Raw genomic sequence first — 21,186 nt, forward strand, 5'->3', positions numbered from 1 at the left:
GGGGGCTTGGGGCCATGAAGGGGTTGGCATGGGATCACTGACACAGCAGGTGGTGGACTCAGAAGTCTGCAGCAGATCCCGGCGGACCCCACAGCCCCGGGCCTGCTCTGCCCCGCCCTGTGTGGGACCCTGGATGAGTCAGGTCTCTCCCTGACCTCCCCCTCACTGTTGGTCTCTGACCAAGGGTGTACTTCTCCCTCGGCCAGGGGAAGGCCCTTGCCTAAGGGAGGACCATTTCCAGGTGGAGCCCGGGCTGCAGAATGGCTGTGCTGTGCCGCCCAGCTCAGGCCCGGGTTTGGGGTGAAAGATGTCCATGTATTTGCACATGCATTTGCTTACGTATGGGTGGGCAACTGCAGGTACTGCTGTGTAGGGAAGGGCAGTACAGGGACGGTCTCTGCAGCACTCCTTAGGGGAGACAGACGGTCAGCAGACACATGTGTGAAAACCAGGATGCTCGTGGGCAGGCAGGTAGAAGCAGGGCAGAGGGCAGGAGCTGGTTCCTAGGGCGGTAGGGAAACGCTGTTCTAACGTTGCTCTCCGTATAGGAGAGAGGGAGCCATACAGTATCTAGAGGCCTGGGCATCCAAGCAAGGAGGGGACAGCGAGTGCCCAGGCCCCAGGTGTGAGGACAGCAAGAAGTTCCTGTATCTGAAAAGCTCTAGGAAGGGCAGAGCTGGGCTCAGAAAGTGAGGCAGGGCCCTCCCCCATGGGGTAAGGGTCTGGGCCATGCTGCAGGGGGACTGCACCTCCAATCCTTCCCAGCACACGCCACAGTGAGAGACGAGGCGTACTGGGCATGGTAGCCAGTCCTGAGCCTGCAGGCGCGGTGAGACCAGGGCAGGCCTGCAGACCATCTGATCCCCATCGCTCTCCAGTCCGGATCCAGCTACCCCAGCCCCAACCCTCGCCTAGTCTGGTGCAGGAGGGGCCTCTCGCTGGAGCCGGGCCCATGGGGACTCGCACCAGCCTCCTCCCGCCTTCCCTGACAGCATGCTCGCTGCCCTTGTCGGGGCCTGGCTGTGGCAGGAAAGGCGTGCCAGGATGGGGCAGGAGCCTGGTCCATGCAGTCCGCTGAACTCCCTTCCTGGGCCAGGTACAAGGACAGAAAGTCAGTGTCCGGGCGCCAGAGTCCGCATGCCCTGGTACTCAAGGAGGTGACGGAGGCCAGCGCGGGCACATACACCCTGGCCCTGTGGAACTCCGCGGCCGGCCTGCGGCGCAACATCAGCCTGGAGCTGGTGGTAAACGGTAAGGGGGGCAAGGGGGTGGAGGGGAGGGAAGGGAGGAACAAGCTGGAAGAGGGGAAGCCAGGGGAGGTGGGTGGTACGCAGGGGCCTGCTGACCCGCTGTCTGCCTGCGCCCCCAGTACCGCCCCACATCCATGAGAAGGAGGCCTCCTCCCCCAGCACCTACTCCCGCCACAGTCGCCAGGCCCTCACCTGCACCGCCTACGGGGTCCCCCCTCCTCTCAGCGTCCAGTGGCACTGGCGACCGTGGACTCCCTGCAAGGCCTTCGCCCAGCGCAGCCTGTGAGTGGCTCCAGCCCGTTCCTTCCCGCTTCCCAGCCCCATGCCCAACCTTGGCGGAGAACCCCACTCCCAGCCCCCACTCCTCCCCAGAGCCCTACTCTAAGCTGGAACCTACGGCAATTCAACAAGAGCCCATCCCTGACCTCACTGGCCTCACCTCCCCCTAGCATGAGTCAGGCCACGCTGGACACTGGGCATGGTGCGGCCCCCACCCAACCCCCTCCTTGAAAGTAAAGCCCCAGGACACATAATTTCATCGTCCAGGGGGACCACAGGAATGGGGCTCCAAGTGGGTGGACCTGAGCTAGTTTTATGAGGCTTGTACTGAGCCCCGGGACACACCACCCATGCCCAGTTAGCTTTTCCTGAGCCCTGTTCACGATGACAGCTCACAGAGGAGGCAACAGAGGGAGGGTCGGAGCGGGAACCTGCCTTTCCCCAGGTCACAGCTGTCAGCAGCAGAGCCTGCCCCACTGCTGGCCCTACTGGACCGTGCTCCCCTGTGCTGAGCTGGGTGCCACCAGGACAGACAGGCCCAGGAGTATGCCCCAAGCAGGGACAGCTTGGCCAGCAGGGGATGGGAGAGGAGGGTGCCAAGGTGGCCAGAGGTCTGGAGGGTATTAGGAGCAGTGAAGGGCACTGAGTGGGGGGAGTGGGAGGGTCGCATTTGCTGTCCAGCTAGAGAACCTTGTGGGCCGGGTAGAGGGGCACAGCCTGGGAAAGGATGGATGCTGGGAACCCAAGGAGGAGACAGAGAGCTGCACTTGGAGACAGGCCATAGCCCCAGCACAGAAGAGGAAGAGGCTCTGTAGGGCTGGCCTGTTGCACCTAAGGCTCATAAGAGATTCTTCTAGACCAGGCACTTCCAAATTGGCTTCCCTCTGATGCTCTACCTTTATGCTCTGTGCCAATGGACAGAACTCTGGGGTCCTGCACTGCTCTGCTGGGAGCAGACAACAGTCTCCCTGGGAACCCCAGACCCATGGCCCAACAAGAGACCAACAGTGCGGGGGTCACACCCAGCCCAGGAAGGGACTGCAGCTCTGGAAGGAGGAGAGAGAGGGCTTCCTGGAACAGGAGAGGTGACTCCGCTGCCCCTGGGAGATCTAGGTGGACTTTGCAGGAAGGGGCACATCGTGAGTCCAGAGGGGAACCGCAGAGCCACAGGCGTGAGCTTCTGCCTGCTGGGGAAGGCTGTGTCCCGCAGCCCTCACCCGACACGCTGTTCCCAGCAGCCGGCGGCAGCAGAGAGACCACATGCCACAGTGTCGGGACTGGAGAGAGGTGACCACGCAGGATGCCGTGAACCCCATTGAAAGCCTGGACACATGGACCGAGTTTGTGGAAGGGAAGAATAAGGTAGGCACCAGCCGTGTCACTGATGGGGAAGCAGAAGGGAGGCAGGAAGGGGCCCTCTCCTGGCCCTCTCCATCTCGACCAGGCTGCAGAGCTCTGAGAGTTGGTGGTCTTTCTGCATTGTCCTGGGCCTCAGGTCCCCTCCTGCTTGTGGATGCAGAGGGGGGATCTCTAGCTGCTTCCCAGACCAGGAAGCTTAGATTGAAAGGAGCCTGGCCAGGCCCCAGGCCCCAGCTACCCACAGGCCCCAGGGCTGGGAAGATCAGGCCTGGGGCTAGCCAGGTCCCCTCTGAAGGGAGCTGCTGGGCGCAGCCTGGGGGCAATGCCTAGAAGAGGCCAGGCGGGGGAGGGGACTGAACAAAGGCACCCACTTCCTACAGTCACTTCCTGTTTTCCTACACACCTCCAGAGCCTCTTCCTGTTCCAGGCCTCGCCAGGAAGTGCCCAGCTTGGAATCGGGTGGGGTGGGGGGGTTGTTTGGTGGTAGGCAGGGCCTGTGGCCCTCTCTCCTCCCCACTGCCTCCGAGAGTCCTACTCCCCAGGTCAAAATCCTTCGGGAGACCTGGGACCCATCCCATTTCCTGGCCACCACCCAGGGCCTTGAGAAAAGGGCTGTGAGCAGCCCTGGGGTGAATGTGCCTTGGGTGAATGACCAGCCTTGCTCCAAACCCCGAATCCTAAACCTGGCTTGGACTGCCCCATCTCTAGACTGGGCCTGTCCCCTGCTCAACGCAGCCACAGCCCAAGTCCATCCATACCCAGAGGCCTGCCTGACGTTGCTCTCTGACCTCAGCCACAGCGGATGCCTGCTGTTACTAGCCATGTCCCTGATGTTTCCAGAGAGCCCCCCTGCTGTGCAAGGCCTTCCCCTTCTGCACCCAACCTCACTGTCCCTGGTTCCGTCTCTGAGCTTTGGTCCTCTTCAGCTGGAGGCCTCAGTTAGTTAGCCCCAATCCTCCCTACAGAAAGGAAGGACAGTCAGGGTGGGAGGAGCTTGGGCAGGAAATGGAGCCCTGTGCTCATGCTCTGCGTAGACGGTGAGCAAGCTGGTGATCCAGAACGCCAATGTGTCTGCCATGTACAAGTGTGTGGTCTTCAACAAAGTGGGTCAGGATGAGCGGCTCATCTACTTCTATGTGACCAGTGAGTGACCGGAAGGCGGGGGGCGGTGGAGGTCGGGAACCCGTGGGCGCTGGAGGCCAGAGAGAAGGCCTAGGAGAGGACTGTGAGGTCAGGTTGGGCCCATTGAGTTTCCGAAGATGTGGGACACTAGGCTCCTTGGTCTCAGAGGGAGGGATAGATTTGGAGACCATTAGCACATGGACCAGGGTGCTGGTACACTGGGATGGAAGGCACCATCTGTCCCCAGCCCTGGAGGTACATCCCCACTGGTGCCCTTCCACTCCCTGTGGTTCCATCTCCCACCCACCCCCTTTCCAACACAGCAGCTGACCCACAGGTACACTTTTCCTGGGGAAAAGGCCCAGAGCTTCTTCCAATGTTCAAATGTTTTAGTGACCCCAGGAAAGCTAAGAAGCCCATTAAAGGGCAGTCACTGGGCCCAGGATCATAGATGAGACATGGGGCCAGAGGCAGCGGGGAGAAGACTCCACAGGAGCCCAACAGGGAGTGTGACCAGATGGACAAAAGGAAATCAGGAGCGAGGCATTGCCACAAACTAAGGGAAGGATGAGATTATATTCGGGAGAGGACAGTGGTGGAGCGCGGTGGGCAGCAAGGGAGGGTGGGAAGGACCACACCAAATGTGCTGACAGGGACGGCACTGATGGTCTGGGCTCCGGCCAGGAGATGGGGCGCGTGCAGTAGAGTGCTAGAAGAAGGTGAGGCTGGAGGAGTCCGTGGGGCTGGCTGCAGGGAGCTGGCCCCATTGGTCAGTGTCGGGGAGAAGAGGGGTGAAGAGGGCTCCTTGGAGGCGGGTACCCAGTCCAGGTACCCGCGATGCATGCTCTGGTTGAGAGCAGAGTGAGTCCAAAGGCAGCTGGACACGGAGAGTGAGCCTCATGGCAGGCAGGGAGGTGTGAGCAAAATCAGGGGGCAGTGTCACAGACCCGCCTCCTCCCTCGCCTGCCGCCCACCCCCAGACATCCCCGATGGCTTCAGCATAAAATCCGAGCCATCGGAGGAGCCCCTGGAGGGCCAGGAGGTGCGCCTGAGCTGCCGGGCCGACAACTACACCTATGAGCAAATGCGCTGGTACCGCCTCAACCTGTCCACACTGCACGACGCCCACGGGAACCCGCTGCTGCTTGACTGCAAGAACGTACACCTCTTCGCTACGCCTCTGGCGGCCCACCTGGAGGAGGCGGAGCCAGAGGCGCGCCACGCCACGCTCACCCTGACCATCCCCAGCGTGGCGCCTGAGCACGAGGGCGACTACGTATGCGAGGTGCAGGACCGCCGCAGCCACGACAAGCACTGCCACAAGAAGTACCTGTCAGTGCAGGGTGAGGCGGGCAGGGCTGGCGGCGCTTCCAAGGAAACTTTCTCCCCTCCCAGAGCACGCCTTGGGCTGCCTCTCTGGAAGCCCGAACCTGCAGGAGGGTCCTGCCCACCCCACCCCACCCCCACCCACCCTGGGGAGGTCCACAGCCCTCCTAATCCTGCGCTCCTGCGCTCAAACCCGATCCTTCCTAGAGCTTGGCGCAATCCCTCTCCACTGTCTGCTCCCAGCCCTGGAGGGATGCCCTCCTGCTTTCTACAACTCCGCTTAGCTCCCTGCCCGCTGCCACCCCCAGCCCTGGAAGCCCCGCGGCTCACGCAGAACTTGACGGACCTGCTGGTGAACGTGAGCGACTCCCTGGAGATGCGGTGCCCAGTGGCCGGGGCGCACGTGCCCAGCATCTTGTGGTACAAAGATGAGAGGCTGCTGGAGGAAGAGTCTGGTAGGGCAGTGGACCCGGGCTAAGGGCAGGGTGCGGACGCTGGCCGGGGCAAGGCCCCAGACCCATCTGAACTCCAAGCACCACTCCATCCCCTGCAGGAATAGACCTGGCGGACTCGAACCAGAAGCTGAGCATACAGCGCGTGCGTGAGGAGGACGCGGGCCGCTACCTGTGCAGCGTGTGCAACGCCAAGGGCTGCGTCAACTCCTCCGCCAGCGTGGCTGTGGAAGGTCCGGTCCGGTCTCAGAGCCACCTCCCCCAAGTGGTCCCCACCAGAAGGGGAGCTTATCGCAGAGCACACCCTCTTCCCCCTAACACATACACACACACACAGACTCGCCCCTTTCTGTCCACTCAGGCTCCGAGGATAAAGGCAGCATGGAGATCGTGATCCTTGTTGGCACCGGGGTCATCGCTGTCTTCTTCTGGGTCCTCCTCCTCCTCATCTTCTGTAACATGAGGAGGGTGAGCGCTCCTCTCCCAACTGAGCCTCTCCACCGCTCCTTGTGGGGTCTCTGTACACCCTGGCTCACCTGGAAACCTCACCTGGGAAGCCTTTCTGACCCCTCCGTGCTGGGCTCTTACACGACCAAAAGTGGTCAGTCTGTCCGTCCCCTCCTTGCTGGAGAGTCCCAAAAGAGGTCCCATCTGTCCTGGGGGAAGGCTTACCCAAGACGGTGGTATGGCCCCATCAATTAGTCGTCCCCATCCCCACCCCAGCCAGCCCACGCAGACATCAAGACCGGCTACCTGTCCATCATCATGGATCCCGGGGAGGTGCCTCTGGAGGAGCAGTGTGAATACCTGTCCTATGACGCCAGCCAGTGGGAGTTCCCCCGGGAGCGGCTGCATCTTGGTGAGGCCATCACCCAGCCTGCCCCACCGGCCTGCAGAGACCTCTTTCCTCTGCAGTGCTGAAATCCGTCCATCCCAGGCCAGAAAGTCAGGCCTGGATCCCACCTGGCCTGCCCTGTCCATCTGGGTGTGCATCCCAAGAGCTGGAGCCAGGACTCCAGTTCTCAGGCCCCCCGGGGTCACTTCCTGCTGCTCGGAGCAGGGAGGGCCCATCACACCTGCTGGGAGAGGATGCAGGCCTTCCTGTCTGCTTCTCCTCTCCCTTGCTGCCCGCTCCTGCTCTCCCTGCGCTTCCTGTTTGGCAGAGAGGCCCCCGAGTTTCCTCCCCCTCCTGGGCCTTCCTTCCTGGCCGTTGGCGCGGGTGGCCCCTGCTGCCCGTCCCTCTTTACCCTCACCCTTACACAGCTCACCTGGACCTGGGTCCCTGCCCCCACAGGGAGAGTCCTCGGCCATGGGGCCTTCGGGAAGGTGGTGGAAGCCTCTGCTTTTGGAATCCACAAGGGCAGCAGCTGCGACACTGTGGCTGTGAAAATGCTGAAAGGTGTGAGGGTCAGCGGGTGGAGGGGGTGGTGGGAGTGGCCGGGGCAACGACTGTGGGTGGCCTGGCTGGGCTGTGCTTCAGGAGGGGAAACTGACGGTCAGTGCCAGACTCGTGCAGAGTTCTTCATGGAGGCCCTGGACTCAGTTCTGGGGAATTCTTCCCAACTCCACCTGAAACCCCAGCCTCAACGGGGCGAGCAGGACGAGTTAGGGACCCTACACCCCCACGGGCAGGAGCTCTAGCTGCGCCTTAGCGGAGCCGGTGGCCAGGAGAAGGGACGCGCAGGGACTGGGGGGCAGCGCGCGGCGGGCCCAGCCCCACGCGAAGCGCCCGTGTCCCCTCCAGAGGGTGCAACAGCTAGCGAACACCGAGCCTTGATGTCGGAGCTCAAGATCCTAATCCACATCGGTAACCACATCAACGTAGTCAACCTGCTGGGGGCGTGCACGAAGCCAAATGGTACGGAGCTTGCGGTCCCTGGCTCCCCGGCGGGAGGATCCTATTGGGCTGGGTGGGGGTGGGGCCGGGGGTGGGGCGTTCCTGCGGTGCCGGGCTTCCCGCCTGGCCTCCGTCCCAAGCCCCTGGCTCTTGCCCTGCCCCAGGCCCCCTCATGGTGATCGTGGAGTTCTGCAAGTATGGCAATCTCTCCAACTTCTTGCGTGCCAAGCGGGAGGCCTTCAGCCCCTATGCGGTAAGTGGGGAACCTGCGACTGGCCCGAGCTCTGCCAGGAGCCCGCAGTCCGCCAGGGTGGGCTGGGGAGGCAGGGGTGCCTCTGCTGTGGGTGGCGGAGCCCCGCTCAGACCCACTTTGTGTCTTGGCAGGAGAAGTCCCCTGAGCAGCGAAGGCGCTTTCGAGCCATGGTGGAAGGTGCCAAAGCTGACAGGAGGAGGCCGGGAAGCAGCGAGAGGGCCCTCCTCTCCCGGCTCCTGATGGGCAAGGGCGGGGCTGGGCGGGCCCCTCCGGTCCAAGAAGGTAAGAAGAGCCTAGTTTCGGGGCGCCTGGGTGGCTCAGTGGGTTAAAGCCTCTGCCTTCGGCTCAGGTCATGATCCCAGGGTCCTGGAATCTAGCCCCACATCAGGCTCTCTGCTCCGCGGGGAGCCTGCTTCCTCCTCTCTCTCTGCCTGCCTCTCTGCCTAGTTGTGATTTCTCTCTGTCAAATAAATAAAATATTTAAAAAAAAAGAAGAAGAAGAGCCTGGTTTCCACTCGCCCAAAGAGGTTTGGCTGATACGAGGATACCTCGTGATCAGGGGACTGGGGGAGAAGCTGGCCTCGGGCCCCCCTGGAGGGACTTACCTGGGAGAGCGTGCAATGGGCTTTTCCTTTGGAAGGGAGGACACCACAGGGACAGTTTCCGCGGAGGCGTCTGTCGTTGGATTGGGCATCACTAGCTATCTAGGCATTTGTCATCCAGACGAGGGTGGGAGCAGACAGGCGGAAGCAGCAGGTGCAAAGGTCCCGTGACACAACAAGATTCCCGGCACTGGGCGTGGTTAGTGGGTGTTGCAGAGACCCGATGCTGAGGAGCAGGAGAGGGGGTCCACATGCTTGTTAGCTAGTTCCACGGGCTTCGGGGCCCCACCAGGAGGGTGCACCAGGGGCGGTGAACAAATGCTCCCTTTGGGGAAGGGTAGAAGATGGGAGCCATGGAAGAGCCTCCCCCTCACCCCCACCGACCTCCCCTGAGCCTCCCTTGCTCCTTTGTGTAGCCCAGGACCTGTGGCTGAGCCCACTGACCATGGAGGACCTCATCTGCTACAGCTTCCAGGTGGCCCGAGGGATGGAGTTCCTGGCCTCCCGCAAGGTGACTGCCCCAGCAGGGCCCTCGGAGGGGAGAGGGCACAGGCCACCAGCATACCAAGGCAAGCCCTATCCTAGCTCACCCCTGAGTGATTCCGTGGTCAGCACGTATTTCTCCCATTTTGCAGAGGCAGAAACAAAGCCCAGAGTGTGGAAGTGATTCCCTGAGATCTCTAGCTAGTCAGTGGCAGAAAGGGGACTTTGCCATCTGTCCCACCCCACGGCCTCCTCTGCTGTCTGCATCGTTCCATGAACCTTCACCATGGAGAGTCCTGGGGGAGCATAGAAATCTCTCTGTGACAGAGCAGGGTTCAGGCATGGGTGGGCCCCAGGGACCTGTGCTCCCCACCCCCTCACACCACCACCACCCCCATTCCCCCAGTGTATCCACAGGGACCTGGCTGCCCGGAACATCTTGCTGTCAGAATGCGACGTGGTGAAGATCTGTGACTTCGGTCTGGCTCGCGACATCTACAAAGACCCTGACTACGTGCGCAAGGGCAGTGTGAGTGCAGGCCATGGGGGGAGGCCTGGGGATGGGGGCATGGACCTCCTAGCCAAGAGCCATCTCCGTGGAAGGTTGGAGAGCCCACACCCACAGGGACCTGAGCGGCCCCACCGGGGCACATGGGGGCAGGGGGAGTAGGGACAGGAGCTGACAAGCAGGGACCCTGGTGCTTCAGCTGGAGCTTTGTCTATGAGGGGGACGCTGATGGACCCCGCATGCCTACCCTGAATGCCTACCCTACAGGGGCTGGGTATCAGAGGCAGACCCCGCATGGGGCATGTGGGTACAGAAAAGCATGTGGGTACCGGGAGCAGGGTGCTCGGAGATGGTGTGGCAGGCACTTGAGTGAGCTCGCAAAGCTCATTGGGGGTTTGTGCCCTGGAGGAGGAAGGAAGAGGCTTGGGAAACGGGCAATGGGCAGGATGGGTCTAGGATGAGGTGGGTTACCCCGCCAGCCTCGCACTTCATTCTAACTCGCAGGTGAGTGGAGGCAGGTGGCCGGGAGAGTCAGGTGTGCCTTCCAGAAGCCCCCTCTGCAGGCTTCGAAGAAGGATGAGAGCGTGTGCTGAGTGTAGTGGGGAAGGCAGAGGCCGGTCAGGAGGGGCCAGGGCCCTCAGGGCTCCCAAGTAGAGGGCCCAAGAGGTAGAGAGACAGGCAATGGGAAAGACGCGTCATGAGCCCCAGGACGAGCGGTCAGGAGTGACGTCCGGCTTCTTGTGTGCAGACCAAGTGAGCCGCTGAGGTGGGGATGGTGAGGGGGGCCAGGGTCCCAATTCTTCCAGAGGCTGCGTCTGGAGTCTGGAGGGGGAGGCGTTCCGAGTGCTCCCCCCAAACTGTACACGGGAAGCAAGGGGCCCAGACAGACCCAGGAGAACAGCAGTGGGGCAGAAGCCTTCGCAGGAGGGGCGGAATGTGAGAGTCTTCTGGAGGCACAAGGGGCAGATATGGCCCAAGGCCTTTCTTGGGGTGTGGCTCCAGAGTTCTGGACAGGCTGGGGGTTCGAGGGAGCTACCGACATGTTTGTCCTTCTTTCTCTCTTCTCTCCCTCACGGAGACATGCTTCCTTGTGCCTCCCCCAGGCCCGGCTGCCCCTGAAGTGGATGGCCCCCGAGAGCATCTTTGACAAGGTGTACACCACGCAGAGTGACGTGTGGTCCTTCGGGGTGCTGCTCTGGGAGATCTTCTCCCTGGGTAAGTGTGGGGCAGGCTGCAGGGGAGGGGAGAGGCGGGATCCCCGGCCTCGGCCTCCGGTCATAGCACCAGGCTTGTGAAGCAGGGAGCTGCTCCTGCAGCAGGCGGTCTTTCTACGGCAAGTGGTCCAAGAGCCCTCCACCCCGCCCCTCTGTCTCCGGCATGTGCCCCCGCACCCCCCCCCCAAAGCCACCCCTGCACGGTGGTGGGCTCTCGCATCGAACAGGGGACAGGGCCCAGCCTGTGTTTATCAGGCAGTCCCTGGGATCACCACGGGTCCCCAGATATTCACCTCCCTGGACGAGCCCCCCCACCCCTCAGCTTGTCACTGGCGAAGCTGCTCCTGCCTTCAAGGGCCAGGGAGCGTCCGGTGGAGGCTGGATGCTCACTCACAGGTGTACCTACTTATGAGAGCTCCACTGGGGCCCCGGGGTCCCACTGGGACCAGGAGGAAGCCCGCATGCTAGGAAGGAGATGGGCAGGGAGAAAACAGAGAAATTAAAACAGCACCATGAATGCTGTTAGTACAGATGCCAGGGCCTGGAGGGCACGGGGAGGACAGGGCTATGTGTGACTCAGAGGGGAGCGCCCAGCTGAGGAAGGGGCTCAGGTAGGGCGGGCGGGCCGAGGAAGACAGCAGGTCAGGGTGAGGGGACAGTCAGGCTCCTGGTCCCCGCATGTTGGAGGTGGGCCAGTTGTGGACAAGGGGCATCGGGAAATGCAAAGAGGCGGGAAGGGGAGGTCCCTGCAACCCCTGCAAGCTGGCCTGGGTGAGGACCTGTACTCTGAGTCCCTGAAGAGCCACTCAGGGCTTGGAGCAAGGGAGAGAACAGAGGATTGCCCTGCTCCTGTGCAGCTTGCCCCCGGGGGCCCTTTTAACCAAATGAAGAACTATCACTGGGGGACAGAAGTGCCTTGGTGGGCCCCCACCCCACCCTGGTCCTGTGCTGGGAGCAGCAGGACCAGCCCCTGCCATAGGGGGCAGGAGAGAAGCAGTTTGGGGGGTTGGGTGGTAAGAGCAACAAGTGCCCTCTCCCCACGCACCCCTATCTCATCCTGTTCAGGAGCCTCCCCCTACCCAGGGGTGCAGATCAACGAGGAGTTCTGCCAGCGGCTAAAAGAGGGCACACGGATGCGAGCCCCAGAGTTAGCCACTCCCGCCATGTGAGTTTCCCTAGGAGGCTAGAGGGGAAGGTTGCCATGGGTGAGGGGTCTTGTACACAGGCAGGGGGCCGGGGTGGGGAGGAGGTGCAGGCCCAGGGGTGGGTTGGAGACCTGCAGATGAAGTGTCTTACTCCACCCCTGACCCACCCACTGGTCCACCGACAGCTCTCCTCCACCTTGCCCCCCCGCCCCGCCAGGGAGGAAGAGACTGGGTGGACAGATGGGGGGGTGGGGGACAGGGGTTAGGCAGGGGAGCTGGGATCTGCTGGTGCAGGGTGCGGGCGTGCTCAGACCACAGGCCAGCAGCCAGCTCTACCCGCAGACGCACCATCATGCTAAGCTGCTGGTCAGGGGACCCCAAAGAGAGGCCTGCGTTCTCAGAGCTGGTGGAGATCCTGGGGGACCTGCTGCAGGGTCGGGGCCAACCGGTGAGTCCTCTGCCCGCCCTGTCTAGCTGCAACAACCTCTGGCCAGCAGCCCCAGGGCCCTTGAGCAACTGGCCAGGGCTCATCTTTGGCCATGAGGAGCCCCGGGGTGGTCTTTGGGTCGGGGGGTAGTTTGCAAGGAGCCCCTCTCTCTGGCAGAAGGCTGGTGTGTTCCTCTACCTCCTGCTTCCTGCAGCCCCGTCCCCGTACCCACCCTTCCCACCCTTGACTTCTGGCTCCCCCGCCTGGGGTGCCTGGGGACACAGGGAGCAAAACCAGCTCAGGGCTGCCCTGGTGGCCTGGGAGCGGGAGGAGTAAGCGGGGGCTGTGCAGCAGAGTCCAAGTCTGCCCCCGGAAGGGGGGTCCCTGGATCGGGGTGGCCCCTGTTGCACCCTGCTCATTGTAAGTGGGGCGCCTGTTGGGGGAATTTGCCGGACAGGCTCATTGAATCCCCAGAGCACCTTGGAACACAGAACTTCGTCAGTCAGGAACCCCCTGCCCCTGGCAATCCTGAGCTCAGAGGTGGGGACAGCAGGGGGGCAGTGGTCTCTAACCCCCGGGGCCTCTGCCATTCCTGCCAGGAGGAGGAGGACTGCATGGCCCCCTGTGGCTCTCAGAGCTTGGAGGAGGGCAGCTTCTTGCAAGCATCCACCACTGCCCTGCATGTGGCCGAGGCAGACCCCGAGGACAGCCCATCGAGCCTGCACCGGCACAGCCTGGCCGCCAGGTCAGCCATCCTCGCGGGGTTTCCCGGATCCCGTGCCCCCGCCCCCCACCCCCCACCCCCGCCAGGACAGGGAGAAAGCAGGTTGGATACAGCATAGTTGATTCCCGCCAGTCATCAAGGAACAGCAAACTACAAGGCCTTGAGAGACCTCTGTACCCCGACGGAAAGAGCGCAGTGATTTTAAAGGACATACTGGGCTCTGGGGCCCCCTGGAGGGCCTGGCGAGCCTTGGGGGTCCCCTCCAAGGCCATGTAGTCTGCGACTTTGCTTTCCTCTGCGGCCCCTCAGACCTTCTGTCTGCCCTGCAGCCTCTCCTGCGTCTGGCATTCCTGGCTCCCAAAAGCCCTTCCCCTCTTTGACATTTGGGATCCCAGGAGGAGGATGGGCCAGCCACCCACCCACATTCAGGATTTAGAACTTAGCCTGAGTTCCCAGAGATCTGAACCCAATGTCTCTCGCCCACAGCTGTCTACACTCCAGGAAGGCTGCTCGTGCTCCCACTGGGGTTGCCGAGAGAAGGGCTCCGAGACCCGCCTCCCCTGTGCCACAGCGGAGGGGGCAGGGCCAGGCCTGGGGGACAGGAAGAGCCAGCTAGCGGGTGCCCGCCAGCCTTCTTCGACCAGCCACCCAGGGCACACAGATGCACACACACAGGCGGGGGGCGGCTGGCACAGAGGGGTCCCCCCCATCTCACCAGCCCCCATGCCACACCCAGGCTGGGTGCACTCCACCCACCTCCCATGCCCTTCCCAGGAGGTGTTCTCTTGCATAGGAGAGGAGACAGATCAGCACAGGGGGAGTGTGTGCTGGAGGGCTGCAGGCTCCCCCGCCCCATATTCAAAGCCCAGGCCCAGGGTCCTTCTGGGAGGAGAGGGGGCAGAAGGAGAGGTAGGGAGGGCTTTCTGGGACACGTTCCTTCAGCAGGCTGTTTTCTCCCCACAGATATTATAACTGTGTGTCCTTTCCGGGGTGCCTGGCCAGAGGGACTCAGACGCAGGGCTCCTCCAGGATGAAGACGTTCGAAGAATTTCCCATGACCCCGACGATCTACAAGGCCTCCGTGGTAAGTGGGGCAGGCAGGCCTGTGCACCCAGAGCAGGCTTTCCCAGCTGGGAGGAGGTCCAGGCGCAGCTCAGGAAAGGGTGCCGCACTGCAGTGTCAAGTCCGGATGGCACGTCGGGCATGCCGGGGTCTCGGCTGCATTCCCCGTGCCCTCCTCACTCATTACCGGTCTCCCCGCCGCACAGCAGAGAAACCCAATGGAAAGACAGCTTCTCCTTCTAGATGGTTGTTGTTGCTTTAGCTTCCCTTTGGTGGCCACCAAGCCATGTGGCCCAAGAGAAGGGATGGTGTCCCTTGAGGAGGAGGCCATGATATGGAGCACGGGATACAGCGTTGTTCTCCGATCTGCTCAAGCAGAATGGGCCTCTAGGGACTGGGAGGCTGGAGCCCAGGGGTCCATTTTGCAAAAGAACAGACTCAACCTGGTACGAGCATCCACAGCCGGAAACCTTCCGCCCAGGCCTTTCTCCAGACAGGCCTGGTCAGCAAGTGCTGTCCCCAATTCATGTCCCCCAGGGCCAGATTGATACGTTGGGGTCTCCCAGCCCTGACAGGAGCCAAGTCATACACCATCGAAGGGCAACAGAACCCCACTAAATGTGGGGTATGTCTCCGTGAAGACCTTTTTTTTTTAACACCGTAAGCTGCCAGATTCTTTCGAGAGTCTTCCTGGTTCTCTTTGTGTTCCTGCTCTGCCAGCAGCCTGAGCCTCAGTTTCTCCCTCTCTGGCAGGGGTGTGTGACCCTCACCTGCACACTCCAGCAAGGAACGGACACCTGCTTTCTGCTCTGTCTCCACAGGGCAGGTGTCAGGCCAGCCGCGGAGGTCCGTGCCGCGCTGTCCTGGCTAGGGTGGTTGCCTGCAGACGGGCTTGTTCTCTCCCCGCAGGATAACCAGACAGACAGTGGGATGGTGCTGGCCTCCGAGGAGTTTGAGCAGCTAGAGAGCAGGTACAGACAAGAAAGCGGGCTCAGGTAGGGCTTCCAGAGTCTCTTTCCCTGCAAGGGGCCGGGAGGGGCAAGCCGGGCCTGGGCATGCCTATCACTGATTCACCCGAAACCTACCATGGCTCCCTATTGCTTTTCTGGGTGTTCAAAGCATGCTGCTCTGGGACTCAAGGCCTTTGGCCACCGGAGAAGTCCCCTCTCCCACCAGCATCCTGGCCCAGCACACCTGGTCCCCCCATCTCCCTTCCATCTGACAGGTGCTCAGACGCCCGCCTCCATGAAATGAGTAAGATCCAGTATGCCCACAGTGCCTACACATCCCTCCTGCAGCCAGAAGCGTCACCACTACCCCCAGAGCCGCCCACATTTACACTCCAGTGACCCCAGAACCAGACAGATCACGTGACCTGGAGCTGGCTGGTGTCCTAGTTTGATAAGAACGCAGGAATGCAGTCACAGAGAAATTCTCATGTGCCAACACAGACAGTGACCTCCCTTTGTCCAAGAGGATAGCACCCGCCCAAAAGAAATCCCTGAATGTTTCATCTTTTAAGGGTGGAGATGAGATAGTTAAATGTCTACCTACTTACTCTAGTAGTGGACTTGCACACAGCTGTTTAAAGGACAGGACCCACGGGGGAGGCGGGTGCCTGGCGGGCTCCGTTGGTAAAGCAGGGGACCTTTGATCTGTGTCTTTGTTCAGAGCCCCCTTCTGGGGTCTTCTGACACAGTTTTCAGGAACAAATCCTAGCCTCTGCCTGTGCCATTTTTTAATCGATGTAGGACGATGTCACTGAGTTTTTTCCCCCGAGACCGCAAACATTTGTTTGCATTGCGTTAGGACAGTTGTGGTGAGTCTCCACTGTTCTGGCAGGTGTCTTTACCATCTCTGCAGCTGAACCCATTAGTGGTGATTTTCCCAGCAGCCCACAAAGGGTGTGTTTGTGGCACTGTGGGTGCTGGTGGTTTGAGGACTCACATGTCCAACCGAATTTACTGTCTGCTCCTTGCATCTTGGTCCCCTCTTTTGTTTCCATGAATTCTATACGGTGATCTCCGTTGGTAACCTAGTTTTTGGGAAATGAACGCTGATCGCATTATTGGAAATAGTGTCTGAATGACATTTCTTTACCCAACAGTATTTTATATCCCCCCTCCAAAAAAACGTAATTCAATAAGAGGGTGAGCCAGAGGACGGTTGTTACTTTTGTTCTAATCTCCACACATCTTCATAAAAACAGTCCCTCAGAGCTCATGCCTGTACCATAAACAGGAGAGAGAGACTCGGGTTTATGGGTGAGTAGGAAACTCAGCGCTGAGACCAGCAGAGCCATACCTGAGTCACGGCAGAGGGAGAGGATGATGGGCCCCGCACCCAGAGAGAAGAGTGTTTCGTGGTCCTTGGGACCAGCCAGAGAGATGAGGGAGGAGGCAGAGGTCTGATGGAGGAGGCTCCAAGGGCAGCCATTTGGAGAAGGCACTGCTTCTGTATGGCCCGTGAACAGGACACAAGTGCTTTAGTGCTGAAGGAAGAAGAAAGTCACAGAAGAGTCTCCAGAAGCAAGAACCCAGAAGACACATCCACACCCAAGGGAACCATTTAGTACAGAAATTGTACCTCGCAATAGCAGTGACACGAAGCCCTCTTGTCCACACAAGTTCCCTTGGCCACACATCCAGACCAGCATCGAGAGAGGCACCTGCATTCCCTTGGCATGTGGAACGTTCTCCAAATGAGTGCAAGGACAGAAGGTGCCTTGGATGGCTCCATGGGGGAGGTGGAGGAGAGAGTCTCTCTGCCCAGTCCTTTCCTGTCTCCTGCGAACCGCTGATCAGCAGCCCCCATGGGCTCCTCACCTCCAGGTCAGTCCTCGGGCCTTTTCAGTGGCCACGCAGAATGCCCAGTCCACACCCTGTAGGGGGGTGTCTCCTCCAAGTGTATAGCCAAGAGGAAGGTCTGGAAGCCCTCGGCTTGCGGCAGGTCGGCATGGCTGCATGACAGCCGCCGAGAAGGGGCCCAGCACTACCGGGCAAAGCGACTGGTTGTTTCTTGGTGGCAATACTACATCATAACAGGACTGGAGCCTTTGCAAAGAGGGATGCCCTTGAAGGAATTCAAGGTGATACCAAAGATGTGGGTGTAATGCAGCCTAAATGAGGAAGCCTCCCAAACCGCCCATCTCCCAAGCCACTTCCATAGGATAACTAGATATTTCTAGTTCCAGAAATCCCAGCACGAATAATCACAAACAGAAAAAATAAGCACGGGATGCCTGGGTGTCTCAGTCAGTTAAGCGTCTGACTTCCGCTCAGGTCAGGATCAGGATCCCAGGGTCCTGGGATCGAGTCCCGCATCCAAGCTCCCTGCTCAGCGGGGAGCCTGCTTCTCCCTCTGCCCCTCCCCCAGCTCATGCTCTCTCTGACAAATATATAAAATATTTTTAAAAAATAAAAATGAATCAAAAAAAATGAATCCATACACTATCCATTAAAAAGATAGGATAAAATGGAATGAAAACTTTTCAGTAGATGTCAACACTCAAAAAAAAAGAAAAAAAGATACTGTTACACTGAAAAAATAAATAAAATGGAGAAAAAATGAAAAAAAAAAGAAAAAAAGAAAAAGCAGAGAAAAGCTGATACAATACGCCCAATGCGAATTAAATATATAATTAAACGACGAGCTGCACCAGGAGTCGGAAATTCAGTCACTCAGAACGGAAATGAACAGTGCAAAGGTGTCGAGTGGTGGCTGGCTACGTTCGGGAAAGAAACTGAAATAAGAGACAGATCTCCACCTCCAAAATGAAGACTGGGTGGCGGGGGGTTGGGGAAGGGGGGCAGGGAGGCAGGGATCAACAGATATGATCGATGCTCCCTTACGGGGAAAGCCACAGAAGATGGACCAGAAAAGAAAAGCAAAATAAATAAAGAGGTAAAGAAGAACAAAGAGAAAGTTAGCAAGTGCAGCGGTTGAGTGGACATGAGATTTGGAGTTTCCGAAGGAAACGATGCTGGTGGTGGGACAGAACTGATATTTTAAACTTGTAATTCAAGGGACCCTCTCACATGAAAGAACTGAGTTGACACAGCAGAAGAGGTCCTGGGGAAACTGCCCCAGGACAGCAGACTTGGCTGCATGTCTGACTTTAACTGTTAGATTTTCAAGGTAAACCTTCTGGGAATTCAGGCCAAAAAAAAAAAGGCTGGGTCATTTATGAAGAAAAAAAGAAAAAAAAAATCAGGCTGAACACCGGGCAAGGCAAAAACAATACGAGAAGAAAGGTAGCAAGGTCCTCAAAAATCTCAAAGAATGGGGTGCCTGGTGGGCGTAGGGTGGGCAGCAGTCCGGTAAGCGTCTGAGTCTTGGTTTCGGCTCAGGTAGTGATCTCAGTGTCCTGGGATCAAGCTCTGTGCTCGCCGGGTGTCTGCTTGAGGATTCTCTCCTTCTGCCTGTCTCCCTGCTAGTGCTCTCTGGCCCTCTCAAATAAATAAATATATATAGTTTTAAATCTTGGGGACAGTGAGAGGTAAGTAGGAAGTGTCCTAGGGCCTTCAGAGAGGAGGCAGGGGGAGGGGCTGGTTCTTCTCCCAGGGTGAGAAGCCCAGTGCTCATTCTGAGAGTACCTAAGAGCCGTGGGGGGATCTATGGGGAGAAGGATGGTCTCCACAGAAAGGATCTCTGAAGCAGGGCTGGGAGAAGAGACAGGGGCCAGGGGAGAACCCAGCGTCGGAGGGGGGCGCTCTGGAGCAGGAGGGCACACAGAGAGCAGCCCGGCACCTTCCGGAGTCATCACAGACGAGACTTCTGTATGGACTGGGTGTGAGGGGTTTGGGGAAAGGGAAGAGCAAGGAGGATGCCCAGGGGCCTGAGCCACGGAGTCAGTACATTATAGGGATGGGTGAGTCTAGGAAAGAAACAGGTTTGCGAGCATGAACTGGGCCTTTTCCGTTGTCCCCCACACCCAGGCGGGGGCCTGGTTGGCTCCAGGGTTTGCCAACACTCCCATCAGTCCGGTTCTCTGTGTGAGGGAGTCAAGTCTGTGTCTCTGAGGGCTCTGGGCTCGCTCAGCCCTCCAATGCTGTCTTTGGTGACTCCAGCCGGACCCTGATCAGGGTCCTGTCCCTCTTCTCTTCTTGTCTCACTGACCATCACCTTCCCTGTCTCAGCAGCTGTAAAGGACCGGGCCGGAACATGGACGTGACCAGGGCACACCCTGACACCCAAGGGCGGCGGCGGCGGCCGGATCGGGGGGCACGGGGAGGGCAGGTGTTCTACAACAGCGAGTACGGGGAGCTGGCGGGGCCGCAGGATGGGGGCGACCATCCTCAGTCCGCCCGTGCGCCCTTCTTCACAGACGATAGCTACTGAGTTACTTGTCCCGGGCAAGGCCCCCAAGACCCCGGGTCTGACAGCTGGTGGGGGCCGTGCCCGGAAGCGACCAGAAGGCTGGGAACTCCTCTCCCTCAGCTTGGATAGGAGATGTTTCCTCCTCCCTAGTTAGGAAAGGCAAGACCCAGGTTCCAGGGCTCCCCCAGACTCCATCACTGCACCTGCCTCCCTAGGCCACCCTGCGGATCCCCTGGGACTTTCTTCCCTCAAGATTCAGACTCCGTTCAACCCCATACCCATAGGGCCAGTCCTGATTGCCTCCTCCCACTGTGGCGGGTGGGGGCTTGATCCCCACTTTCTGAGAAGGACTCTGAGGGTCTGAGAGTCACAGTGACAGACGTGGAACCAGACTCGAGCTGCAGACTCCAGGTCCTGCCCACTGTCCACTCCACTCATTCCCATGGGAATGGCTTTCTTGGCTCTCCAAGGCTGAGAGAATGCACCATATTTCCATCTCAAACGATGAATGAGAAGTTGGGGGGTGAGGTGTTCTCTCCTGAGCCCGGCCAAACAGCTTGCCCTCCAGGGGCGGTGGTCTCTGCTGGGCCAAGCGTCACGGTGTACCTTCCCCTGGGTGTTGACAACTATTCAACAGATGGTTTTTCATTAGAACTTTAGAGACTCTGAGCTGCTGTGAAGAATGTACTTTTCAAAACTTTAGTCTGAGGGGAGCCCAAGGAAGGCCTTTGTGAATCTAGATGGTTCTTGCCTCTGACCCCCAGTCAGGAGCCGACCTAGCCCAAGCTGCTGCGGCCCCACCTGCCTGGCCCAAAACTGGAAGAATCCACGGATGGTCCCAAGTGGCCCAGTGTGAGAAATGGCTGGTTCTTCCCTCGGGGGCCTGGATCTGCCACCCAAACACCTTCCAAGCTGTGAATGGCCCTTTGAGGAGTAAACACTGTGGGACCCACTGAGGAAGGTCTTTGGTGCTGGTCCAGAGGGTGTCTTTCCCCCTGGTCTGAGCCTGATGTCCAGCCTCTGCCCTCCCAGGGTAGTGGCCCAGGGCCCTCTGGAGGCTGGAGCTGTTCTGCCCAGCCCCTCCCCATTCCAGCACCCACTGCCCAGCCACCCCTACCCCTGGCCGGAGAGAGACCCTTGTCCAGTTAGCACCATGGAGAAGGACATCACCCCCCCCACCCCCACCCCCCCCACGAGACGCTTGCAGGACAGGCGGCCGTGCAGCGAGCAGGGGCTGGCCCAGCAGAACACCCCCACTCCCCACCCCCCACCATGTATTGTGCCTTTAAGACACGTTGAACACACGTGTGACTGTAATCTTTGCTGTCCCCAGTGGCCCTCCTCCTCTGATGTCACCGGACCAGGAGACCTGGGTCTCAGGTTTAGCTGGTGGAAGCCCAGAGACCGTTCTCCCCCAGCGGAGCTAGGCTCCTGAGACAGGGGCAGGGGCGGCCCCCCAGGGCCCTCCGCCCGTGCATACCACCTGTTTACGTCACCTCTCTCCCCTTGTCACTTAACTACACACACAAAAATGTACTGGGAAGAAAACCCACCATGGCCTTGTAGACCACGTGTTCTGAAAAGATCTAAAATATTTAACAAAAGATAATAATAAATTTGATGCCAGTCTTTGAGTTACAGTAAATGGGTTCTCAGCTCAGTCCTGGCTGTCTGTGAAGGTTGGGTTCCTGCCGTCCTCCCATGGGATCATCAGCCCCACCAGGCCACTGGGCAGGCCACAGGAGGGACCCCAAGGACTGGAGCTCCTGGTCCCCGCCCCAGCTGACTTGCAGTTCCCCAGGACCACCAGCAGAGGGCACTCGG

At 59.7% G+C, this 21,186-nt stretch overlaps 1 protein-coding gene across 7 annotated transcripts in view; it reads left to right on the forward strand.

Moving 5' to 3' along the window:
- The window catches only part of FLT4 (fms related receptor tyrosine kinase 4), a 39,135-nt gene extending 18,157 nt beyond the window's left edge, over positions 1-20,978 (forward strand). For 2 of the 7 annotated variants that reach the window (XM_045999775.1, XM_045999776.1), the window contains exons 9-30: positions 1,097-1,251; positions 1,370-1,532; positions 2,765-2,891; positions 3,923-4,031; positions 4,991-5,353; positions 5,645-5,791; positions 5,890-6,021; positions 6,150-6,256; positions 6,512-6,647; positions 7,083-7,187; positions 7,533-7,646; positions 7,790-7,878; positions 8,010-8,160; positions 8,897-8,991; positions 9,370-9,492; positions 10,575-10,686; positions 11,751-11,850; positions 12,173-12,278; positions 12,857-13,002; positions 13,945-14,065; positions 14,953-15,038; positions 19,182-20,978. In XM_045999775.1, coding sequence (XP_045855731.1) covers positions 1,097-1,251; positions 1,370-1,532; positions 2,765-2,891; positions 3,923-4,031; positions 4,991-5,353; positions 5,645-5,791; positions 5,890-6,021; positions 6,150-6,256; positions 6,512-6,647; positions 7,083-7,187; positions 7,533-7,646; positions 7,790-7,878; positions 8,010-8,160; positions 8,897-8,991; positions 9,370-9,492; positions 10,575-10,686; positions 11,751-11,850; positions 12,173-12,278; positions 12,857-13,002; positions 13,945-14,065; positions 14,953-15,038; positions 19,182-19,383 — 2,989 coding nt within the window. In that variant the 3' untranslated portion in view covers positions 19,384-20,978. Of the gene's footprint in view, positions 1-1,096; positions 1,252-1,369; positions 1,533-2,764; positions 2,892-3,922; positions 4,032-4,990; positions 5,354-5,644; positions 5,792-5,889; positions 6,022-6,149; positions 6,257-6,511; positions 6,648-7,082; positions 7,188-7,532; positions 7,647-7,789; positions 7,879-8,009; positions 8,161-8,896; positions 8,992-9,369; positions 9,493-10,574; positions 10,687-11,750; positions 11,851-12,172; positions 12,279-12,856; positions 13,003-13,944; positions 14,066-14,952; positions 15,039-15,268; positions 17,293-19,181 lie in introns of those variants that run through there. The other 5 variants (XM_045999777.1, XM_045999778.1, XM_045999780.1 and 2 more) reach the window with 4 other exon arrangements.
- The last annotated feature ends 208 nt before the right edge of the window (positions 20,979-21,186 follow it).

The sequence above is a fragment of the Meles meles genome, chromosome 3, assembly GCF_922984935.1.
Source record: "Meles meles chromosome 3, mMelMel3.1 paternal haplotype, whole genome shotgun sequence".
NCBI lineage: Eukaryota > Metazoa > Chordata > Mammalia > Carnivora > Mustelidae > Meles > Meles meles.